General features: G+C 42.4%; 2 protein-coding genes and 1 long non-coding RNA gene across 3 annotated transcripts in view; 2 read left to right on the top strand and 1 right to left on the bottom strand.

The window, feature by feature from the left end:
- Positions 1–15,205, bottom strand: part of LOC116077705 — a 57,810-nt gene extending 42,605 nt beyond the window's left edge. Inside the window, exon 1 of the long non-coding RNA XR_004113300.1 lies at positions 15,135–15,205. This is a non-coding gene — a long non-coding RNA (uncharacterized LOC116077705). The remainder of the gene's footprint in view (positions 1–15,134) is intronic.
- On the top strand, positions 10,268–10,827 carry LOC116077703 (keratin-associated protein 3-1). The gene has a single exon (XM_031352425.1). It carries the CDS (start codon positions 10,276–10,278, stop codon positions 10,570–10,572), a length of 297 nt encoding a protein of 98 aa, XP_031208285.1. The 5' UTR covers positions 10,268–10,275; the 3' UTR covers positions 10,573–10,827.
- Positions 15,206–16,296: 1,091 nt separating the features above from the next.
- The window catches only part of LOC116078173 (keratin-associated protein 3-1-like), a 3,346-nt gene continuing 459 nt past the window's right edge, over positions 16,297–19,183 (top strand). Inside the window, exon 1 of the mRNA XM_031353184.1 lies at positions 16,297–16,576. Coding sequence (XP_031209044.1) covers positions 16,326–16,576 — 251 coding nt within the window. The 5' untranslated portion in view covers positions 16,297–16,325. The remainder of the gene's footprint in view (positions 16,577–19,183) is intronic.

Raw genomic sequence — 19,183 nt, 5'->3', positions numbered from 1 at the left:
TCTGTAGACCAGACTGGCCTCGAACTCAGAAATCTGCCTGCCTCTGCCTGCCAAGTGCTGGGATTAAAAGTGTGCACCACCACTGCCCAGCCAGGTCTTGGTTCTTAAGGGAAACAAACAAACAAACAAATGAACAAACAAAAAACCCACCTGCTCCAGGAGGCAGAAAAATGACTTAGGAACTGATACTGCCATCTCTATATTTTGGTCCTTTCCTGTCACTGAACTCACAGGGACAGGAAGTAGGTCACTCTACTGGCTTTTTTATCTTTGATCCTAAATCTCAAAATGAACTTTGGGTTACTACCACTCAACTGTGGTGATAAAGTGCTCAATGGGAAAGCCAGGTTATTAAACTGAAACTTGGTATAAAAATTATGCAAAATTAAAAGCAAAAAAATATAGACTCACTGTGGATCCAGACTCTTCAAGCATGAAGGTTGACATCACTTCCCAGATTAAGAAGCCCAACCAGATGAGAGCCAGATAAAGAAATGAAGTGAGTGTTGGAAGGAAAGAATTACAAATACCACCTGTATCCTCATCACCAATCACCAGTTAGAATGGAAGGTTCCAGAAACTATGGCTTCTTGACAATTGCTATTGTACCATTTGGGATAGACAACACTGAAGGAATCATTGTTTAGGAAGTCTAGAATATGCTTCATAATCGCCCTCCTTGTATGCTTTTCTCCTCTCTGCCCCTCCCTTTGTGACACTAACTTCACATGGATGTAACTTTACCTAATAGGTCAATCTTAAGAAACATATTCTGTTATCACGGTTTTGCAGATGAATAAATATTTTGCTTTCCCTCACATGTTTAACAAAAAGGGGGAGAGAATACCCACCTAACTCCAACCCTAACTCCAACCCTAACTCCAACCCTAACTGCAACCCTAACTCCAACCTTAACTCCAACCCTAACTCCAACCCTAACCGCAACCCTAACTCCAACCCTAACTCCAACCTTAACTCCAACCCTAACGCTCAAACAGAGGCTTGAGTACGTGGTTCCCTTGGTAAAATCCTCACAGCACAAGCATGAGGTCCTGAGCTTGGTTCTCAACATCAGCATAAAAAGCTGAGCATAGCAATCTTCAAAAAGCCATAGTTTGGAACCCTCAGTTCTAGTATATATGTCTATAATATATTACATATTATATAAATATATTATCACATATTATATATTTAGAAATATTATAACATATTATATATGATATATATATATATATATATATATATATATATATATATATATATCATAGGGAGGCTGACATAGGAGTGTCCTGAGAGCTTATTGGCCAGCCAGTCTGTTTGAGTTACACTTTCAGTGCGAGACTGTCTCAAAAAATAAGATGAAGCATGGTAAAGGCAGACACTCAACATCGACCTCTGATTCTCCACATGCAACTACACATATGTGCATATGGACGACAGGTATATGTAAAAAAAGAAATACAATACAAACAACCATGAATACCACTTCAGGAAGAGGCAATGACATAAGGAACAGAGTTAGGCCTGTCATCTCAGCTCTCCAAAAGCTCAGTCAGAAAAACTGCTTTGAGTTTCAGGACAGCCTGGTCTACAGTGTGAAACCCTGTCTCATAAAGAAAACCAGAGGACCAGCTCAGCAGACACAGGTGTTTGACCCCCAAGCTTGACAATCTGTGTTTGATCTCCAGAAGCCACACAGTGGAAGTAGAGAGTCGATTCCTGAAAGTTGTCTTCTGACCTCCACAAGCGCATACACACACATAAACAGGACAGATGAGAGAGAGAGAGAGAGAGAGAGGGAGAGGGAGAGGGAGAGGGAGAGGGAGAGAGAGAGAGAGAGAGAGAGAGAGAGAGAGAGAGAGAGAGAGAGAGAGAAACAAGCAAACAGACAAAGACAGACAGACAGATAGAAGATAGATGTAATTTAGAGAGAAACTAGAAGTAAATGATGTTGCGTGGAGATTCGGGATACCTAAGGATGACTGTCTTGAAATATGTAGATGTGCCTGTTGTTAAATTACATTTTTCAGCTCCTCCATCCTCGGTCTGACGTCTGTAGCAATCCCTGAGACCCCTGTGGTGCTGCCCAGCAAATCCCTTTGTTACTCTGCCGGTGGCTCTGCTAGACTTGACCACTAGGGGGCAAGAGAGGAAAACTGAGCCGTCTGCAGAGTAGGGCCCTGTTCTTTGCTCTGTTTTCTGCTTACTCCTATGCCAGCGGGTGCCACCATTATCACCTCAGGATCACTGCCTCACCCCAGCAGGCGTGCATCCTTGCCCTGGCGGTACCTGGGTTCCGTTTGTAGTTCTCTCCACTCTCAGAGAACTAGCTCCATTGCTCTTCTCAGCCCATCGCAGGAGCTAGCCTACCACACCTTTCCCAAAATGGGTTTCCCTCTTCAGGGTAACACCCTCTCTAATTCTGTTAGCTCTTTTACTTTCTTTTTTTCCTTCTTTCCTTTAAAATGAAATGTTCTGCATTTACTACATTTATGATGTCTTAGGGTTTCTTAAATCCCTTTTAATCGCCTAGCCAACAACTTAGTTAAAAATTGTTTTAAATTAACTCAAGGCAAATAGTGTGTGTAGTTCATGCCTCCTGACCAAGCCCTCTTATATTTGCAGCCTTTAAAAATTTAAAATTGTTAGGCAGGCGGATCTCTGAGTTTGAGGCCAGTCTGGACTACAGAGTGAGATCCAGAACAGTCAGGGCTACACAGAGAAACCCTGTCTCAAAATAAATAAATAAACAAACAAGCAAATAAATAAATAATAAAATTAAAAATTTAAAATATTTATTGAACTATCTGCTGAGACTTTCACTCACTCCTTTCTGTTGCTCGTCAGAGCTGATTGTAGGGAACATAGAACATATTAGTCTCTACTTAAGAGAAAGCACCCAGGGAATCACGTTAGGGCAGTATTGAATCTAGTTTAGGCACTAGAAAGCTCACCAGCACCACTGATCTTGGTAACTAAGACACCTCCCCATTTCTATAGAAGTTTTCTTATAGGGGGAGGATAATGCCCAGGAAGGTCCTCTGTTGTGCCCTGAGATGCCCCAAGCCACAGCTCTAATGGAAGAAGCCTGAACCCACTCTGCTCTTTAAATGCCAATCAGCAAAAATTATTTTTAGAAGTCAAAAGACATAGAGCAATTTGGGGAAATTCTGAAGTCGGAGACTGTGAGTCATCACCTCCACTGAAGCATGGAAGCTTTGGGTGAAGCTAAGGATTTGAGAGTTAAGCAGAGTCGTTTTTTGTAAGCGTGACAAATGCTGATCCGCGACAATAAGTGTGACTTCACATAGGGCCTGTTTGTTTCTAAGCACCATCTCCATTGTGTGTTAACAATACTGTGGGATGAAGAGGTAACCGGGAATGATGAGGGAGTCTGAGGAGAGCTAGAAGTGACAGCGTGTGGGAGTGACGGTTGCCAAGCTTGCAAAGCTGACGGGGTCGGAGGTTCTTCACTGCAGAAGTGGCAAGGAGGACAAAATGAAGGACGTTTGACCAAGTACTCAGAAAGTACAAGCTTTGTGTCTTTTAAACCTTATTCCAACCCTCATTGTTTAGTGAGCAGAAAGGACCTGGATAAAAGAAAACTGCAAAAGACAAGGGAGCGAGTAAGGCTGGGTTTTGGAGGATGTCAGTGTCTTATTTTATGTGTTAGCATGCGCTAATGGAAACAAATAACCCAAGTGCTGTTTCCACTGTAGGCAGGACACAGAAGAGGATGATGAGAGGAATCAGAAAGCCCAAGTTCAAACTTCAAATCTACTCTCTGGCTGACTGAAGATGGGTCTCAGAGATTCTCTGAAGCCATTTTTAAAGCCATCGTTTAGTGAGGGTTGAATATCTTGCGAACTACTGTGAGTACCACTAAACTACTCAATAGATTATTTTCTCTGCTTCCTTCATTCAAATCTATGTCTTTTGGAGTTAACAAAACAAAACAAAAACAAAAATAAATAAATAAATAAACAAACCCTTTAGAGTATTGTGAGGACAGAAGTCATCAGGCATTCAGGTGTGTGTGAGAAACAGCTGTGCCAACAAGAAAGGAGATTAAGCCAAGTCACTTCTCACTGAGTGATTGGCCCTTTATCCAATTAATCTACTCCTAAAAACCAAACGCGTACCCAGGCACGATGGCACAAGCCTATAATCCAGACACTCAATACTCAAGAGGCTGAAGGATGGGCATTGCCAGTCCAAGGCAAGCCTGGGATTTATAGTGAATCCTTATCTCCACAGAGAAAAAAAAAATCGCACCACTCCTAGTACTTGTGGGAATGTTCTCCTGGTGTACTGTTCCTTCCTTCCTTCTTTCCTTCCTTCCTTCCTTCCTTCCTTCCTTCTTTCCTTCCTTCCTTCCTTCCTTCCCTCTCTCTTCTTTCTTCACACCTGAGCAAGAAACCAAATTTCCTCTCACTGACCAACTAGAATATAAACAGTTCCCTTCTATCTCCTACCCCAACTACACTGTCTAAGTATATTTAAATGTCACCCTTTTGATATAAATCATAAGGGTTAATGACATCCGAAGCACAGAGAAGAAGTAGGAATCAAGCTCACAGAGACTCTGGGGCCTGGCTGCTTCTTTCTGTGACTAGCCTGTCCACACATAGGCAACATCACAGGACTCCAGCAGGGCAAGGCAAAGAGACATCAGCCCTTCTGGAGATGGCAGGGACTCCACTGACCTCGAAGGTTTAGATGAAGACTCGTAAAGACCTTCCAGAAATGAGACACCAGGAAGCTAAAACCTCACCTTTACCTCAGGCTACCCATAGGGGACAGCAAGAGTAATCATAGAGCTCCCACCCTCTTGTTCAACAACATTCTTAATATAGGCCTAACATGAAGAAAATTGTTATCCAGTTACTAAAATGAAATCTATTATTGAGATATTTTAATTTATAACTAGTCTATCATAACCTTAAAAACCACATGTATAAACACACACACTCATATATATTATTTGTATGTGTGTATATGTGTTTTGTACCTGTGACTGTGGATGCCTGTGGATGTCAGAATAGGGTGACAGGAGTCTCTGGAGCAGGAGTTACAGGTTTGGGGTATTGAGACCTAAACTCAGGTCCTCTGCAAGAGCAGTACGTACTCTTAACTGCTAAGCTATCTCTCCAGCCTCTCAAATGTTTTACATTGTCATCTCAGGAGCTAAGGGCACTTACTGATCAGGGATGATGGCACACACCTTTCAGCCCATCCATTGAAAAGAAGAGGCAGAAGGATCTCTGAGACCAGCCTGATCTATATCTCAAGCTCCAGGACACTCAGCACTACACAGAGAGACTTGTCTCAAAGCAAACAAACAAACAAATAACAACAACCAAAGAGCCCTGGATGTTCTTCCAGAGGACCTGGGTTCAATTCCAAGTACCCACATGGTGGCTCACAACCATCTGTAATTTCATTTCCAGAAGGTCCGATTCTGTCTTTTGGCTTCTGCAGACACCGGTCATGGATGTGGTACACAGACATCCATGCACGCAGAATGTTTTATGCATGTAAAATAAAATGCATTTTTTAAAAAATAAAATAACTCTTACGCAGTGTCCCTGTTCCTAACCACATTAACTTTGGTAAAGTATGTGCCTCTGCATAGTTGTACTGTGTGTTATTCTCTTTCTGCATCCTCTGTGTCTTACAATAATACATGAGACTAAAGCGAACCTACAGTCCCCCCAAAATTGTTCAGAATTCCAGCCAGAGGAAGCTGGTTATGAAAGAACTTGGAAGAATATTATGTGCACCATGAGACGAAACGCCATGAGATCTCTACTGGCATATTCAGTGAAAGTACATAAGTCCATAGGCAACAGTGAGAGAGATGCCTCTTCTGCACACCTACACAACAGCTGTGGATAACAGCTGAGAGAGCTGCCTCTTCTGCACACCTATACAACAGCTGTGGATAACAGCTGAGAGAGCTGCCTCTTCTGCACACCTACACAACAGCTGTGGATAACAGCTGAGAGAGCTGTCTCTTCTGCACACCTATACAACAGCTGTGGATAACAGCTGAGAGAGCTGTCTCTTCTGCACACCTATACAACAGCTGTGGATAACAGCTGAGCTCAGAAAATATCACTAAAGCCGTTTTTGTAAAAAAATGATGCATTTTGAAGGCAATTTTCAGTACACGATAATATAGTAGCGAGAGTTATGTCAAATTCCAGGCCGGAGAGATGACTCCGGGGTTCAGAATACTTGCCTCTCTTGTAAAGGACCTGGGTTCCATTCCCCAGGGTTCCCCTGGGTTCAGTTCCCAGCATGCTGCCTCACAATGGTCTCTAACTCGTTTCCAGATCCAATGCCCTCTTCCAATCTCCACAAGCATGCACATGCTACACATACGTACATGTGGGCAGAACACTCATACACATAAAATAAATAAATCTAAAAATATATACAGAGAAAGCTATGTCAAACTTGACTACAAAATAGAGAAAAACACCATCTTACAGGAGCGTGGGGAATATCAGGGATGTGCACCACTTAACCCAGGCTCAAAATTCTTTGCATGTATGCTCCACAAAATGGGCATTCTGTAGTGCAAGGATCAATACTCCTAGTAGCCCTGAAGACAATCACGCTTCTCTTCCATCTTCTTTATAAATGAGTTAAGTCTCAGAAGCCAGGAAGGATGGTGTCATTCAGGTAAGACAGACCTACCTAAATGTTCTTGCTCACAGCCACTTTTACGGAAGTACTGGGTGACCCACGAGTGGAAATCTGCTTAGCACAGCAGCTGAATCAGGAGATGCAAGAGTGGGAGGGTTCACCTAAGATCAACCCGGAAATCCACGGTGTTGTTGGTTAGGCACAGGGAGCTGCACAACAAAGTGTGACTAACATATATAAAACACTTCATGAGTCGCCATTTGAAAGGTAGTAAGCAAAATTTCCATCTGCGTGCTGGGGCCTCCAACCCTTCACTCTAGCCCTGCTTGTTGGCTCTTGGCCTCAAACTGAAGGCATGGATCCCTTTCCCTACCACCCAGGCAGCTTTTGCTCAGGGTCCCTTCCCATGAGTAGATCTGAGACCTGAATGGATAGGATCCTTGGCTTCTCTCTGTACACAGCCTCTCAGTCGGCAAAACATGTCACCCCTCCTTTCTAATGTCACCCAATCTCTACCTTCTCATATCAGTTGCTCAGTGTCCACCCTCTCACCTGGCCTCTAGAATTCAGCCTGCTTCCATGCCAGCCCTGGGCAGATCACTTTCCTTCAAACATGAAACCTATCACTCTCTACTCTAAATCAACCGAGTAGAATAAACAACTTCTAAATTTTTATGGCCCAGTAGGATAGTGATCATTGCCAATTAATTGAATATGTCACAACAGCTACCAGATGTGAGTTTGAATGTTTCAGACCCAAATACCAGCTATGCCAATGATCTTGTTCTGGCTATTTACCCACTGACTGCATGCATTGAAATGACACAGTGTAACCCATAAACACATACAATTGGTACAAGCCAATTAAGAAATAAATTCAAAACATGTAGATCATCCAGTGAAGTTTTCAATATCCTTAGAATAAAGTCTAAACTCTGCTGGCTGTCCTCGAAAACCCTACCTGACCACCTACTGACTGACTTCTTTGACACTGTCACCTATCACAGTTCTTCAGCCACCCTGGCAAAGACCTTTGACTTCCCTAATCACAGTGGCCACACTACATTGCTATCTTCCTGTCACTCCATGTGTCAATGTGTTTTCTTTCCTTCTACCACCTGTCACTGTCTAAAGTTCTTATGTGTTCAATGGTTTATTTCATGACTGTCAGGTTGACACTATAATGGACACTAACAAGGAGCCGATCTGAATGTTTATTGATGAACTCTTACTACCAAACACAGTACACATTTTTTAGTGATTAAATGAATATATATATATATATATATATATATATATATATAACCTACAATTGTATAAAATTTAGGACCAAAGATATAGCTCAAGGGTAGAGCACTTGCAAGACCCTATGTTCAATTCCTCAGTGTTGGTATGTATGTATCTCTGTGTGTCTCTGTGTGTGTATGTGCGTATGTGTCTGTGTGTCTATGTGTCTGTGTGTGTGTCTGTGTGTGTGTCTGTGTATGTGCATGTGTTTATATTGTAATGTTAACATGTATACATGGAAATGTATACATGTATACATTTCCATGAGCTATGGTGTCAGATAAGTCATTCTTCATTAGCTATGCAACTCCATACTTAATAATATATCTATGCTCTTTCTATCACCAAGAAAAGGGGCATAGCTTGGTCTTTTAGGATATAGAAAGGAAATGCATATTGAACACTTAGTATTATGCCTGAGACACTGAATACATAAGTGCTAGGTTTTAGTGGAGGATTGGTATTGCAGTTATCTTAAACATGTGAGTATAAATCGTAAGAACTGATTGCCACCTAGAAAGTAGTTCCCCCAAACAGAGCAATGTGATGAGAAATCCCAGGTTGTGTTTTCCTTTTCATCCCCATTGTCCAGGTTAGTGTTTGTTCGTCAACTTGACATAAGCTGGGCTCATCTGAGACCAGGAAGCTTCAACTGAGAAAATGTCTCCATCATATTGTCCCACGGGCAAGTCTGTGGGTCATTTCCTTGATTAATGATTGATGTGGGAGGGCCCAGGTCACTCTGAGTGGTGTCATCCCTTGGCAGATGGTCATCGGTTGTATAAGAAAATAACTTCAACAAGCTATGGGGAGCAAGATTCCTTCATGGCCTCTGCTTCATTTGTTGCCTCCAGTACCCTGCCTCTAGTTCCTTCCTTGAATTTCCTCAGTGGACTGTGAAGCCCAGGAAACTTATCTCCCCAAGTTGTTCTTGGTCATGGTCTTTATTACAGCACTAGAAAGCTAACAAAGACACCTGTACAACTATGCTATACCTCCCTGCTCACACACACGCCCCCATCACACAAATATCAACCCAGTCACTCCCCACTACCTTCAGATCATCTTGTTTGTATAGCATAGTATTTTAATTAAGAAACTAGTCTGTAAAGTCAACCATCTCTTACTGCCCCAGGACTTTTGACAACCTGGACCCACATTTCCTATCTACATTTGCATACTGAAAGCCTTCCTCATTCTGGTAGGAACAACACCCCCACAGCAGGAGGACATGTGAAGTAGTAAAGAACATGGAATGTGGAGACACACAGTTGACTTCAAATGCCAGCATGCTCCAGAGAATACTGACCTATCAAGCAAATCTATGAAAATAAACAAACTAAACGTAGTGGTATGGCCAAGGAGGTTTGAGGGAGATATACATTATATCCCCTTACTGAAAGCATCCAGAGCATCTTAGCATATTGGAGGCTCTGAGAAACCCTCCAGTTGGGAAGTCAGTGTTCCCCATGTTTCCTCAAGAGTCTCATTTTGTGTCCTCCAGAGCAGCGGTTCGAGGACCTCGGTCTAGAAACACTGTACCCTTTCATCCTTAAGTCCCAACACAACCCATCTTTGAGTGATGAACAATCTAAGTGCAATCAGGTGAGGTTATAAGGGCACTGGCCTTTGTCACCCATACAGCTCTTGATAGCCATCCACATGCCCCTCCAGAGTCATCGTTCAAAGTATGTACAAAGGAACAGAAAATGAGAGATTTTCTTGAATTTTATAGAAAAGTACTTCTTTGCCCATTGCCCAACCTGCTCTCTATAGATTCTATCTACTCCTTTTCAAGTCAATGCCTTGGCACTACCAAACATAAATCTAATTTTTTTTTCTCACTTTTTTAGTCAGAGAATCTAAACTATCTCATGGAAAACCATGGTGGCTGGAAGAAGAGAAACCCAAAATGCCTACATAGTCTTCATCTGTAAAGTAGACAAGGAGCACAGGGAAGAGCTGCAGATACCTGCCATTCCAAGCCACTATTAGTGATGTGGAATGATTAGAAGATAATGGCTTGGAGCCTTTGAAGACCAAAATGATGAAGCTCTCTGTGCAATGACAACTGGCCAATGTGAAGAGTCCTTACTTGACAACAAAACAACCTGAATCCCTTTTATGAGGTAAGGAATGTGTCTTAGGTAATAAACACTTAAGTAATTAGACAGATTTTATGGAAGTAGCCATAAACTGAAACATGGGGAAAATATCTTGGCCACAGGTTGACGCCCAGGGAGGCAGGTATATAAGAGCCAGGGCAGACGACAGAGCATTCAGACATCAACTGACCTCTCCTCTCAACCCTACCATAACCCAACTCCCAAAACCATGGCTTGCTGTGTTGCCCGATGCTGCAGTGTCCCCACCGGCCCTGCCACCACCATCTGTTCCTCCGACAAGTCCTGCCGCTGTGGAGTCTGCCTGCCCAGCACCTGCCCACATGAGATCAGCCTCCTGCAGCCCACTTGCTGTGACCCTTGCCCCCCACCCTGCTGCCAACCTGAAGTGTACGTGCCAACCTGCTGGCTGCTCAACTCTTGCCACCCAACTCCCGGCCTGAGTGGCATCAACCTGACCACCTATGTGCAGCCCGGCTGTGAGAGTCCCTGTGAGCCCTGCTGTTAAGCAGTCGAGTCTTCTTCCCAGGTTCCAGGCCTGGCTGCTCAGCATCCTCCCATCACTTGCCCTTCAGTAACTGCTTCTGCTTGCATCAAGGCTTCATCAACGCCCAGGAACAGGGATCCATGGACATGCTTAAATTCTTAATGTTTTGTTCCTTTGGGCACAGATGGATGCCTTCTCTCTTTTAGGCTCCATCCCTGCTTTTTTGAGAGAGAACCATTTGGACTATTCATTAATAAACTTCATTCTGGCTTAGCATCCATGGCCTCATAGCTGTTTATGTCTGTTTCCTCTTAGGGAAAGTGGAATGCCTATCTCTGGTTGACAGCAGGTTCTTATACAACCCAATACTCATCCCAGCACAGTGAGAAGTCTTATGTGTGAACAGTTCCCCCCTTTGGAGTGGGAGAATAGTAAATGTGTAAAAGCTTTAGCATTTAGAACTAGCTTGCCTGGAAAAGTTTAAAGGTGTAAATAAGTAGAAATTACATAGCATGAAACATAGAGGAATCAGAGATCAAAGGCATATAAGTCAATATTACTGGAGAACTAGACACCTGACATGAAACTGCTTTCATTTTTAGATATCTTTTTTTACCATAATGTCTTATAATTTGAGCTCTCTAGGCTGTAATTTACATCAGCCAAACACCCATTGCTCTGGTATTTATTGCAAAAAGAGACAAGCAAGAATTTCCACCCTTGAAGGGTCCTAGAGAATAGATTTGGATGGATGTTGTCTTGCCGAATAATTGGTTTTATGTAAATATCAGCATTATTTGTTTCTTGCTCCCTCCAGTGAGAGCTCCGTGAGTTTACAGAACAACCCCAACTATTCTCAGATGTTGATTGGTTTAAGAGGCATATGCATACTATCATGTGACAGAAATATTCCTAATGTATTAAATCAAAATGAAATATTCTTTATACAAAAGTAGTCATGACCTTCTAATAGCACTAATAGACATTTCTCTTGGGGGAAAAAAAATCTCTGTATTGACCATTATGCTATTTCCTTATTTGTGATGGAAAAATCTACATACAGTAAGGTCTTTCAAGAAAATACGTGCTGGGCAGTGGTGGCACATGCCTTTAATCCCAGCACTAAGCAGGTGGATTTCTGAATTTGAGGTCAGCCTGGTCTACAAAGTGAGTTCCAGGACAGCTTGGGCTACACAGAGAAACCCTGTCTCTCAAAAAGCCAAAACAAAAAAACAAAAAAAAAAAAAAAAAAAAAAAAAAAAAAAAAAAAAAAAAAAAAAAAGAGAGAAAATATTCAGACTGCTACAATCTAGTTGTGTGGTTAAATATTTTCTTACCTTGAACTCTCTCTCTCTCTCTCTCTCTCTCTCTCTCTCTCTCTCTGTCTCTCTCTCTCTCTCTTTCTCTCTCTCTCTTCATGCTATTCTCTCCTGGTTTCTGACAGCCTAGCTGTCTTTGTTATGATCCGTCTTCTGCTTATGTCTCAGAACTGCTATAAGGACTAAATGACCCAAAGGACGGAGATCACTTCATTTATAGCAGTGAGCTGTCCCAGGAGAACCTCTCGCTGTGACTTCTACCAGACATTCCCAGCTTTTACTCCAAAAGGACATTCTTCCATTTGGAAAAACATGGATTTTTTTTCCAGATGAATTTCCTAAATATTTTTTTTAAATTTCTTCTTCTTTTTTTTTCTCATCAGTGTGTTAAATATTGGTGTACATGTAGTGTCAGCATATATATAGTAACCATCATTCCCATTTCTCCTTATAAGGGATAAATGTTTAGTCTTCATTATTAATATTAAAAATAGCCCTAAATGTGTTACTACAACTGATAGCATTTTGTCTAGGCTCCGCCCCACAGTTACCTGGCAACAGTCAGGTGTGCCTGACTCACTATAAAAGGGGCTGCGTGCCCCCTCCCCTCTCCTGCCTTCTTGCTCTCACTCTGCCCTCTTGCCCCTTCCCTCCTCTCCCCATTCCCCTCTCTACTCTCTCTCCATGTCCTCATGGCCAGCTTCTACTCCTCTACTCTCTCTCTACCTTTCTTTATCTTTACTACCCCCTCAATTTCCCTCCCCATGCCCTGAATAACTCTATTCTATACTTCCCTCAGGGGAAGAGATGTCTCAGTGTGGGCCTGTGGAGGAAAGCCCTTCCCCCACACTCGACTACACATCCACCAAACATATTCCTTCTCTATTTTTATAAAACACAACAACAACCACAACATAGTTTAGTGTGCAAAAGCTCCATGGATTAGTGAAAGAAGCCCCACTGCTTCAAGCTGCCTCTGCAGCCCTGAACAAATTTCCTAAGAGTTGTGGGTCTGTAGCCTTAAGTTAGTAAAATGGGTTAGTGAACCAGATCACATTTAAAGTGTCTTCCTGTTTAAACACACTGCACTGTAGATTTTTCCAGAAATGCTTCAGATAACAAATACTTTGTGATGGTTAATACTGATTTCTGACTTCACCTAGGAGACAATGTTCTGAGCACGTCATAAGTTAAATAGATTGTGTTAAGAGAGTTGGAAAGTCCTAAACATAGGCACTGTTACTATTATTCCATAGGCTGGGGTCCTGGACTCAATGAAAGATGGAAGTCAACTGGAACGTGTGTGTGTGTGTGTGTGTGTGTCAACATGTGCATTGTGTGCGTGTGTGTACATATGTGTACGTGTGTGCGTGTGTGTGCATTGTATGCTTGTGTGTGCATGTGTGTACGTGTGTGTGTGTGTGTCCTGACAGATACTCCACATTTCTGACACCACACTGTCCCCATCATGATGGATTGTATTCTCAGAACTGTGAGTCAAAGCAACGCTTCCCTCCCTTCCCGAAGTTGCTTTCATTGGGTGTTTTATCCCAGCAAGGGAAGAGCAGCACATTGTCTGTGCTCCTTGCCATCCCCACTCCGCCTGGCTGCCTTTACCGCTTTCAACTGTAGTAACTAATGTTTGGTGATTGTCCTGAATGCCCTAGCAGGTAGATATCGTCCATGCAGATCTCATTTGTCCTAAAAAAAAAAAAAAACCTCTAAGGGATAATAGTCATTTCCCTCCTCCATTTTATAGATGGGAGAAAGAGAAGCTGAGAAAGACTAAGCAACTTCCAAAGGTTCCAGAACTCACTACCAGAACCCCAAGTTCCTTCTTTTTCTACCATGCTAAATCCACCCTCCTCCTTTCTAGATAAGAACAAAATGTTCTTGTAGATGGCCCCTTTTTCAGCAGGACATATATAGCACTTGACACACACCACACCTCTACAGCCCCTTGAAATTCTTGGCTTGGCTATATAATATCAGTCTTTCAGCTTTCTTCATGGGTGAACATAGGGCAAGACAAGAGTATGTAGAAAATATAAGGAAAAATGTTCCTAAATAAAGAACAAGCCACATTTTTTTTCAGTCGGACTTAAGGACTGATTGGCATTATCAGTTCTGTTTCGCTATCTAGGTCATCCAGTGTGAGTTAAAATTCGGACTATTTGGCAAATGTGATAGCAACTTTCTTAGTGAGTTTCAAGGACCCATAGCAAGCAAAACAAACTGCCTGTAAATTCAAGACTAATCTAGACACTGCTCTGCCATAGTGCCCCAACTGACCTTGATTTACGTATTTACTGCTCCTCCGCCACGCAAATTGTACCCCCATGCAAACTGTACTCACTCTGCCACCCTGCTTGTCCTTTCAAGTATTATTTCTGCTGATTTGTTCAAAATACTGTGATGACTCAAGATTTCTGTTTTTATCAAACTGTGACTCAGCTCTCCAGGGAGACAAATGGGACCCTGTAATGACTCAGCTCTTCAGAGAGGCAGGACCCTCTACAGCCAGTGCAATCATCCTCACAGAATTTGATCTGCACTCTGTTGACTGAGCCATCTCCCCAGCCCCAGTCACATGGATTTCTAATAACTAATTTTTCTTTAGATTTATAGAGCCCAAGATATCCAGTGCTCTACAGATGACAGCAGCCAATATATGTGTTAATAAAGCAGATAACTCAAAAATTATCAGTACCCTGGTGCTTGTCAATTGGGTATATATCCCCACAACTCCTCGCAAAAGCCTTGTTCCCTAAACCCCTAGAAGGTGGCTCTTTTTTTTTAAAAAGATTTATTTATTTATTATATGTAAATACACTGTAGCTGTCTTCAGACACACCAGAAGAGGGCATCAGATCTCATGACAGGTGGTTGTGAGCCACCATATGATTGCTGGGATTTGAACTCAGGACCTTCGGAAGAGCAGTCAATTCTCTTAACTGCTGAGCCATCTCTCCAGCCTCCTACCTGCCTAGAAGGTGGCTCTTAAACTGTGGGTCTCAACCCCTTTGGGGTTGATTAACTCTTTTTTTAGGAGTGGCCAAAGGCCACCAGAAAACACAGATATTTAAATTACGATTCATAACAGTAGCAAAATTACAGTTATGAAGTAACAATGATATAGTTTTATGTTTGGAGGTCACCACAACTTGAGGAACTGTATTAAAGGGTCCCAGCCATTTGTCCCACAGAACCACTGCTATAGGACAATAGACTTTCTAGGACAAAATTTCTTGTCTTCTAACTTACAAGCTTGTGACTGGTAAAGCTCTCCCCTCCCCATCACTGCTTCAGGCTTAGTGGTTTTGTCAAGGACTCCAGGATCAGAACTTCCATGGTGATTGGAATTCAGTACCCAGAAGGCAAAGCTCTGTTCTGATGCCCCATCCTCCAATCTCTGTTCAGATAACAATAATGGCACCTCTATTCCAGACTTAGAGCTGGTGGCCGTTTCTTGTATAACCCCAATTTCCCCTCTTTGGGTGTTTCAATTCTCTGATAGACACTTAGTAAACATTCTACATTAAAACTCTCCCTTTCGAAGAACCTCACAAGAGGCTGAACCTTTGCTTTATTCCTGAGTCAAGGTAATACATGATCACCACACAAAAGCGTCCACTCACCACTGCTTGATACCTCCCTTTCTCTACTGTTTACTCATGTGTTCCAGCCTCTACAATCCACCTCATCGCCTCGGTGCTTAGTTAGGATGGGAGATAACAAAATGAATAAGATATCCTTGTTTTGAAAGGGATTGTAACCTAGGAGGGAAAAAAATCATGAACCAAACTATGCACCAAAGCACTATGGGTAGATCTGGCATTCAACAAAGTCACAAGAATAGGAATAACCAATTTAGTAAGGGTTGAGGGCTGTGGGTAGGGCAGGGCAGTTTTGATGGGGAAGCCATTGCTTTTCTTTCATGAAATGCACTTCTTTCTAAATACATCTGATAAAAGGCCTTAACACAGCTCCTCCACAAAAACTTCTTCAGCCACTCCAATCCTCCACCGTAGAGTTCATATTTGCTTCCATGTCCAGATGATGTTGTGGCAATACATAGGAAATCATCTAGCAAGCTCTGTCTGCTGTCTCCAAGTACAATCATGTTGTGTCTTCAATATTCGTTTATTCCCTCTGATCCATGCAAAGACACCACGATGTGTCTGGTAGAAAGGAGTAAAGAAGAAAGAAGAAAAAGCTGCAGCAGGAAGCAAGTTTGAGTGAAGCAACACAGCCAAATAAAACTTCAAGAGTGCTTGTCCCGTAGCTGATAAAGAAAGCACTGCGTTATTTGTGTGGAGTTGTGCAAACACCAACAAGGAAGCACACTGAAGGCTGAGGCCATGTTCCCTGAAATAGGTGGGTATAAAAGGCCCTCCAAGGGCAACTTTGTGGAAGAACGCCTTCCTCAGCAACAAAACCTAGCTCATCATCACCATGACTGGCTGCAGTTCCTATCTGCAAGGATGTCGTACCGTCCCCATTGGCCCGGCCACCACCCTCTGCTCCTCTGACATATACTGTCCGTGTGGAGTCTGCCTGCCCAGCACCTGTCCACACAAGATCAGCCTCCTTCAGCCCAGCTGCTGTGACACTTGCCCCCCACCCTGCTGTGTGCCTGATTCCTATGTGTCATCATGTTGGCTGCTCAACAAGGGCTACCATGCCCCAAACCTAAAAGGGATCTCTGTTTCCACCTGTGTTGAACCTTGTGAGTGTGACTCCTCTTGCTGCTAAATGAAAACATGTAAAAAGCTCCCCTACTTTGCCCTAAGGATCTACAAAGGTTGCCACTGAGGGCTGCTTAGAAAATGGCTTTAGTGAGACACTTTGGAATATGCTTTGACTCTGAGACTTCGTTTTTACTGAGGTATGCTTTCTGTGTTTTGAACAATGATTTCGGATAAATGGAAAAATTATTCTCCTAGATCTCCATATTTTAAAAGTAAATAAACACCATTACTCCCCAAATCTTGTGTTGTCTCAGTGTCTAATGCTATAATTACACAAGGACTCTTGACACATGCATCATGAAGCTATAAATGTGTACAGCAGAATTATACTTTCTGATGACACCAACATAAATCTCCACAGCTGAAAGGAAGTCACACTAGGATACACAGATACACTCAGGAGACTGCCTGACTCATAAAACACATTCATACTGAGCTTAGAATTGTTTTTAAATTCCAAGATCAGCACCTACCTTTAACTTGTTTTCCCTGAATATTTAAACAAACTCAAATGTGTCCTTGAAGCCCCAGCCAAGCTGGTCATTAGACATGCACACACTCACATTCCAAGCATGTCTCAGATGCCTCTGATGCTCAGGTATCTTCTCAAGTGTTTGAAGGAGATAAGCAAGACCAAGGAGACATTTCCCAACATGGAAGGTCCCAGGGCAGGCATGAGAAAGAGATATAAGGGAATGAGGCAGGTCAACTTGATGGACAGCATGGAAAACTATGGAAACATCTCGAAGAACTGACTTATAAGGAGGTAAATGAGCCAGAGTCTAGAAAATGAGTAGGTTTGAGAAGCAGAAAATGAGGACAGGACATTTGTAGCTAAAGCAGGAACCTGAGAGGGATGACAGATGGCACATCTTTCTTCACAGAAAAAGCTCAGTCTCCAAACATTAATCAAGCCACCTGCGCTTTCCATAGGTCAAGCATGGCACTTCACAGTGGCGTCACATTCTAATGCTTTCCCAGCTATCCTTAGACATGCCATGTTGGGTGAAACAACACCTCACCAAGGAATCTGTACTCAGTGCTTAATCAAAAATGATTTGCCATCCAAAAGAAAAAAAAAATCTGTGCTTTCAATTCCACCGGCTGAGGGGTTTATGCTGAGGAGATATGTGAAGATGTCAGAACCAATGGCACATTAGGCATTGTTGTGTCTTGCCTTCAGCCTACAGGAAGACAAACCAAGGCCAGCTGAGGTGAGGGATCTTGTAGAAGGCCTCTCAAAGGAATGTACTATTCAGTTAAAGCTCCGGGGGCGGGGGGGAACACATATGCAGAAGAAAGTCTCTAATAGATGATTTTTAATGAAGTCCCTCATTCAACCTTGCATTGCCATCTAAAACGCTCTGTTAACTCTCTGAAACATGTGATTTCTCTGATGGGAACCCACTCTGCCCTATTTTAATGTATATGTGTCATTCACGTGAAAACGAATGATGACCAGGTTAGGTTTCTTTTTATGACATCTGATCAAGGAGAGCTGTGGAACTTTTTTATTCTTTCCAAAGGTTTTTATACTTTGGCTCATAGAGAAGCTGTGGAAAAATAAAATGTAGCAGACCTTTGAAAGGTCTCCAGACAAACAACAAACAAAACAAAAACACCTACCATAGATTTATTTTAAACAATAAAAAAAAAAAAAAACCCTAATCCCACAACATTCCGCCCCAGTGCTTGCTCAGGGGAGCCCGAATTCCATTATCAATACATACATGAAATGTTTGAAATATTTATAGATAAGTGGCCATATTCTTGATGGTTTCATTGAGTGGAAAAGTATCCAATAAATCATTTGAGCTAATTTCTCTAAAACTTTTTAGTAAGTGTAAATCATATAATGCATACTATTGAAAACTAAGAAGAGCTGAGAAATTTTAAACCCTAAAAGGGTACATGAGGGGCTGGAAAGTTGGCTCAGTGGTTAAGAGCACTGGCTGTTCTCTTAGAGGTCCTGAGTTCAATATTCCAGCAACCACATGGTGGCTCACAACCATATGTAATGGGATGTGATGCCCCCTTCTGATGCATCTGAAGACAGATACAGTGTACTCACACACATAAAATAAATAAATAAATCTTTTTCCAAAAGTGTGGAGATGAAAAGTGTACAGGAATTATCACTTGGTCAAATTACACATAACTTGGGCAGGCCCAGAATTTTGTAAACTATGATGGTCTTATGACAAAATGGCAGGTCCATGAGTCAAAACTCCAACTGAATTAATGAGGGCAGTAATTTTTAATAGTCAAGAAAATGCCAAACTGTTTAGATAATCTCAATGGAAAAGGGTGTCACAAACAAAACAAGACAGGAGGGAAGCCTTCTGATTGGACTCATGCCCACTGGGGGAGGTATAAAATAGTCCAGACCAAGAGGAGGCATTTGAACCTCAGAAACTTCATCTTTGCAAGGGATCAAAGCCAACCAGACTCCAGCACCATGGCTTGTTGTGTTGCCCGCTGCTGCAGTGTCCCCACAGGCCCTGCCACCACCATCTGCTCCTCTGACAAGTCCTGTCGCTGTGGAGTCTGCCTGCCCAGCAC

Source organism: Mastomys coucha, unplaced genomic scaffold (assembly GCF_008632895.1).
Source record: "Mastomys coucha isolate ucsf_1 unplaced genomic scaffold, UCSF_Mcou_1 pScaffold5, whole genome shotgun sequence".
Taxonomy (NCBI): Eukaryota; Metazoa; Chordata; class Mammalia; order Rodentia; family Muridae; genus Mastomys; species Mastomys coucha.
Note: the sequence above shows the minus strand (reverse complement) of the source record. Positions and strands in the feature narration are given on the sequence as shown.

Bases quoted from the DNA above. Each gene is read 5' to 3' on its own strand.
- LOC116077703 (XM_031352425.1), top strand. From the start codon at position 10,276: ATGGCTTGCTGTGTTGCCCGATGCTGCAGTGTCCCCACCGGCCCTGCC.